The following is a 6,000-nucleotide window of genomic DNA, read 5'->3' as shown; positions in this document are numbered from 1 at the left end:
TGTCTGAATTACCAGTATATCATCAAAAATGCATGCTTAATTAAAAGCAAATCCCAATCTTCACCTCAAATAAGATAGACAAGGTATGAAGCTATAGAAGAAGGAATTTTAAAGAGTAAGAGGCTTTGTATTTTATAAACACTTCACTGTGATGGGGTGGAGGTAGGTTTAAATGTTTCATTTGAAATTAAACCATGAAACTTATACCAGAAACAAAGCAAGGGATATTTCATCCAAAACATGCCACAATGTTCACCATTTACAATGGCAGCATCTGTTCAGATCCACATGACCACACACAACCAAGGATTTAAAGGAGGCCAGGGCCACAGGCCCAATGAAACACATCAACCAAACCATCATGGTTCCTAGGAAAGCAGCAGCATGGCTTGTCTATAGCTCCAGGCCAAAGCCTCTCAAAGAATCAGGAATCCACATCAGTGATCTATTGGCATGACCTTTCCTTAACTGCCATCATGGCCAGCAACAACAGGCCACCCCAGGGTGATGCAGGCACAGGGATCAAGTCCTGCAGAATCCTGCCCTCCCTCCTCTCCACCGCCCTGGCCCCGGGGATGCATATCGGCTGCTTCTCCAAGGTGAATCATGCTTTCCTCTTGTTGTCTCTCGCCTTTGAGGCTATTTAACATGCCAGTTCGGTGAGAAGATACAGATGGCAAATGTTTTGGTTTTTTTAAATGAAGCCAATTTTAGGGCTTCAACAACTCACCCAGGGCGCCCCCTTCCCCCGGTCGGCGCTTTGGGCTAAACGGAGGGCCGAGGCCCCGGAGTCTCCCTTAAGAGCCCACAGGGCCTCTCCCGACTCGACCTCGACCGTGGCTGCGTCGGGCCTTTGGCAGGACGGGCGGGGAGCGGAGCCCTTGGCCGGGCAGCTGGATCTCCTGGACCCTCGCGTAGCTCTTGCGAGGCCCCAATCCCAGGCCGCAGCGGCGGCAATGGAGCGGCCACGGGCGCCAAGCCGAGGAGCCCGCCCGCGGGGACCCCCAGGCCCCTCTTGCCGTGGGCCTTTGAGGAACGAGGCGGCGCCCCGCTTGCCTTCCCGCGCTTCCGAGGCGCGGATCCACGCCCGGGCCCGGCTCGGCCTCGTCGGAGGAGCAGCGGCGGGCGGGGCCGGGCCGGGAGACGCCCGCCAAGCCAGCCAGGGCGGGGGCGGGGGCGAGACCGGCGGCGCGGGACGGGCACCGGCGGGCCGCCAGCTCCGGCCGGGCCGGCAGGGGCCGCTGTGACCGCGGCGGCGGAGGCGCGGCTCCCGAGGCGGCGCGGGCAGGAGCGGCGGCGGCGAGAGCCGGGCGGGCCGCGGAGGACCAGGGTCGGGGCGGCGAGGCCCCGCGGCGCCGCGGCCGATGAAGCTGAAGAAGCAGGTGACGGTGTGCGGGGCGGCCGTCTTCTGCGTGGCCGTCTTCTCGCTCTACCTGATGCTGGACCACGTGCAGCGAGACCCCGCCCGGCTCCTCCCCGGGGGGCACCTGCCGCGGGTGAGTGCGGGCGGGGGGGCGCGGGCGGGGGCGCGGGCGGGGCCCCCCAGGCTGACCTGGCGCCCCCCCCCGCAGAGCCAGATCTCGGCGCTGCAGAGCCGCATCGAGCAGCTGGAGCAGCTCCTGGAGGAGAACCACGAGATCATCGGGCGCATCAAGGACTCGGTGCTGGAGCTGACGGTCGGGCACGACGGTCGGAGCGCGCCGCTGCCCCTCCGGCTGCCCAACGGCTCCTGGGCGCTGCCCGCCGACGGCCGGCCCGGCTTCTTCTCCGTGGCGCCCGGAGACTGCCGGATCGGCCCGCGCGCCGCCCGCCCCGAGCCCGACCTGCAGGTGAGCGGCGGGTGGGAGGAGAGAGCCTGGGAGGGGCGGGGGGGGAGCGCCCGGTGCACCTGCCGTCTCCAACCTCCGCCCGTAGATGCTGGCGGTGTCGGCGCTGTTGCCCTACGACAACCAGGACGGCGGGGTGTGGAAGCAGGGCTTCGAGATCACCTACGAGCCCCACGAATGGGACGCGGAGCCGCTGCAGGTTTTTGTGGTGCCCCACTCCCACAACGACCCAGGTGAGCCGGCGGGGCAGAAGGCAGGCTGGCCTTCTGGGGGTAGGACTCGGGGGCTGCCTGGCCGGGCCCTGTGGCGGGGAAGGGGCGCTTGTGCAGCCGATGACCTCCGTCTGGTCCCCGTCTGGTCCTGGAGGGAAAGGATGCAGAACTGGGTGGAGAAGGGGAAAGGCCCGAGCAATGCTCGACTGCACAGATGCATACCTTCCCTTTACCCTATGTGATTTACCCCCACTTCAGTTCTTACCTTCCAGAGTAAGCAGTTACAGAGGCAGAAAAGAATTAAACGGTAAACCAAAGAAATTAAACACATGATTAGAAAAGCACCTTGGAAAAGGCAATATAATAGAGAAGGAAATGTACCTGAAATGTACACCAACACATATCGATCAGAATAGAGCTGGAAAAGACCTCCGAGGTCTTAGTCCAACGTCTGTCCAGTCTCTTAAAAACTTCCAGTGATGAAGCACCTACAACTTCTGACTGCAAGCTGTTCCACTGGTTAATTGTTCTCAGTTAGGAAAGTTTCTTCTTAATTCCAGGTTGCTTCTCTCCTTGATTAGTTTCCATCCCTTGTTTCTTGTCCTGCCCTCAGGTGCTTTGAAAATTAAGTTGACCACTTCCTATCTGTGGCAGCCCCTTGGATATTGGAACTCGGCTATCATGTCCCGCCTATTCCTTCTTTAAAGAAAAGCCATACCCAATTCCTGCAACAATTCTTCATATGTTTTTGTCTTCAGGCCAGTAATCGTCTTAGTTGCTCTCCTTTGCACTTTTTCCAAAGTCTCAACATCATTTTGTAATGTGGTGATCAAAACTAGATGCAATATCCCAGGTGTGGCCTTACTAAGGCTTTATAAAGTGATTCTAATACTTGATGTGATTTTGATTTATGTCTCTGTTTATACAGCCAAGGATTGTATTAGCTTTTTTGGCTGCTGCTGCACACGGCTGACTCATATTTAAGTGATCATCCATTAGAATTCCAAGGTTACTGTTACTGTTTTTGAGCCAGGTTTCACCTACTTGTAGCGTTGGTTTTTCCTGCCTGCGTGTAAAACTTTGCTTTTCTCCACATTAAATTTCATGTTGTTGGATAGGGCCCATTGCTCAAGTCTGTCAAGATCTTTTTGTATCCTGAGCTTGTCTTCTGGGGTGTTGGCTATGTCTTGTCTTCATTTCCACTGTAGGTTGGAGATGACTCCTGTTTTTACTCCTGGGGCTGCTGGGGTTTTGTTTTGTTTTTTTGATAACTTAGAATGTATTGGAGAGCTTTAATTGGTTTGTGTGCTATGCTGATACTATGTGGTTGCAATAGTCTGTTGGTAGTTTTGAGATGTTTTTGATGTATGGCAGTATTATAATTTTTACAGCTTGTGCTATATTATGTTATATTGGCTTGAGTGGTCATGCACTTTTTGATGAAGTTTCGTGGATATCCATTTTGTTGCAAGATGTTGCATATTTTAACATTGTAAACCACCCAAAGTCACCTCATGGTGAGATGGGCAGCAAACAAATGTAAAAAATAAAATAAAATAAAAAATGGATGATTTCTTTCCTTTTTATGCTATTCAGGGTTGCTGTAGTGTTTGTGTTTGTCTAAATAAAGTTCTTACACAGCTTCTCTTATGAGTGGTTGGTAGGGGAGCACTTGATTGGAGTAGGTGACCTTCTGGTATACTTGTGTTTCTAATTTGCCTTCATGGTTCTCTGATGATAAGGATAATCAGGAAGGGTAGTGAATTGTTGTTTTCTTCTTCCCTTGTGAGTTAGATTCCTTTGAAGTTAATGGTGGTTTTGTGGGTGTTCTCTGATTGGTCCTTTTTTATTACATTGAAGGTGTCATGTACATACCTGATTCATATTTTCAGTTGAATTTGTGAAAGTGCTATTAATTCCAGACATTTTATTATAACCTCCTCTATAAGTCCTGAAAGTGATAGTCTCACCTTTGATTTGTTGGTAACTTTGTCCTTCGAATTGAAAGTATGTGTTAAGCAGAGGTTGATGAGATGAATTGTTGTCATGGGTTCTTTGGCTAATTCTGGGTCTGTGGATGTGAAAAGATCTGTGACATCAAATGAGACACTCATTTTACCCTCATTTATTGTTGTGTCTTTGATTCTTTGTAGTAGGGAGTTGATGGAGTATTTGCTTCCCCCTGTGAGGTGCTGCGGCTTTTTGGTTAATAATTTTGAGGTGGGGGTGATACAATTAATTGTCAGGCTTGTCTATTTTTTTTCCCTTGGGAATTTTATTCCTTTGAAGATATTGTTGATAGTTTTGTGGGTCTTTATTTTATTCGTTTATTTAAAACATTTATATAGTTGCCCATTTTCTAACAAACTCTGAGCGGCACTCAATCAAGTCTTCTCTAGTTGTTCCTTTTTTATAATAAGAAAGAGGTTGTTTACATAGCAGATCCAGGCCTTTGGTTGTATGCGTGGGAGTTCTGTAGTTTCTAGATGCAGCATTACAGTCTCTGCTATGAATCCTGAAAGTGGACATGTTATTACATGTAATAACATGAGAGTATCATGTTATTCCTCTGGTTTGTTGCTAGATCTTTCAATCAAACTGAAAATAGGTACAGGTAGTCCTCATTTTACAACCATTTGTATTGTGACCCTTTCAACTTACAGTAGGACTGAAAAAAGTGATTTATATGACCATTTTCCACACGATCATTGTTGCACCCCCTAGTCACATAATCAGAAATAGGACGCTTGGCAACTGACTCATATTTATGATGGTTGCACTGTCCCAGGGTCCTGTGATCACCTTTTGCGCCCATCTGATAAGCAAAGTCAACAGGGAAGCCAGATTCACTTAATCACCATGTGACTAACTTAACCACAGGGATTCACTTAACAGCTGGGTAAGAAAGATAATAAAATGGGGCAAATCTCACAACTGTCTTGTTTAGCAATAGAAATTTTGGGTTCAATTGTGATCATAAGTTAAGGACTTCCAATAGTGTGACAAAGGTTGATGCAGTCCATGATTCTGGGTATTTCAATCTTAAATGTATTTGGTTAGGTCAGGTGTGTTCCGTGGTAATGGTACCATGGATTCTTTCACAAGATCTATGATGTAAATAGTGCTGTGATATTGGATGAAAGTTTAATCTCATCTTCTTCTATAATTAGGTCTTTGATATTGTGGAAACATCTGCAAGCAAACAACTAAGCTCCAGAGCATAAAGGAATCCACTATTCAACTTCTGTTGTAGCCAACCATCCTTGTTTTTATCACACATCTGCATTACTTCCTATATTGCCTTTTATTCTTCTAAAGTCTATGAAAATCTCACCACCAGTTTCCCACACTCTTCTTTTCCTTTCTCTTAAGACATTCAATTTTCTTTCATATATTTGTAGTCCTTTATTCTCTTTCTTTGACCAAACTAGAACATTTTCTGTATTGGTCAGTCACATTTGAGTTCAGTCAATGCTCACTATACACTGATTTGTTCTTGACTCTCTCTCTTTCTCCCTCTCTTCTTATTTTACTGTACAGATTGTTAAGTTACCCATTCCGAGGGCACCAGGTTTTAATGTTTCACCTCTCACCCCCAACAGACTGGGCAATTGCATGCTTCTTTTTCACTTATTTTGACAAACATTCTTTAAATCATCAGTCCACACACTAATACTTTCTACCGCAAGCTAAATATTTTAAAATGCCAAAATATTATGGAAATGTTCTAACAAATCTATTTGCTGTAGTTTTTCAGTTTTTATGATAATGTACAGCTGTTGGGAGTGAACTTGTCAGACACACCTAATTTGGTCTTTGGTATTCATTTTCAAGTCCTTACTCTTTATTGTGTCATACAATGTATTTAACATTTGGGTAACTCGGCCAATAATGTGACTTCATCTGCTAAGATGAACATGTCTCATCTTTAACTAACATACCTGTGATGTCCCTGCAAGGAT

General features: G+C 47.7%; 1 protein-coding gene across 2 annotated transcripts in view; it reads left to right on the top strand.

Moving 5' to 3' along the window:
* The first annotated feature begins 1,296 nt into the window (after nt 1-1,296).
* The window catches only part of MAN2A2 (mannosidase alpha class 2A member 2), a 58,562-nt gene continuing 53,858 nt past the window's right edge, over nt 1,297-6,000 (top strand). For both annotated transcript variants that reach the window (XM_070953923.1, XM_070953922.1), the window contains exons 1-3: nt 1,297-1,496; nt 1,572-1,829; nt 1,915-2,059. In XM_070953923.1, the coding sequence (XP_070810024.1) occupies nt 1,365-1,496; nt 1,572-1,829; nt 1,915-2,059 (535 nt within the window). In that variant the 5' untranslated portion in view covers nt 1,297-1,364. The remainder of the gene's footprint in view (nt 1,497-1,571; nt 1,830-1,914; nt 2,060-6,000) is intronic.

This window comes from Pituophis catenifer, unplaced genomic scaffold (genome assembly GCF_029215685.1).
Source record: "Pituophis catenifer annectens isolate HBS135680 unplaced genomic scaffold, rPitCat1.0.hap2 SCAF_14, whole genome shotgun sequence".
In the NCBI taxonomy this organism is placed as follows: Eukaryota; Metazoa; Chordata; class Lepidosauria; order Squamata; family Colubridae; genus Pituophis; species Pituophis catenifer.
Note: the sequence above shows the minus strand (reverse complement) of the source record. Positions and strands in the feature narration are given on the sequence as shown.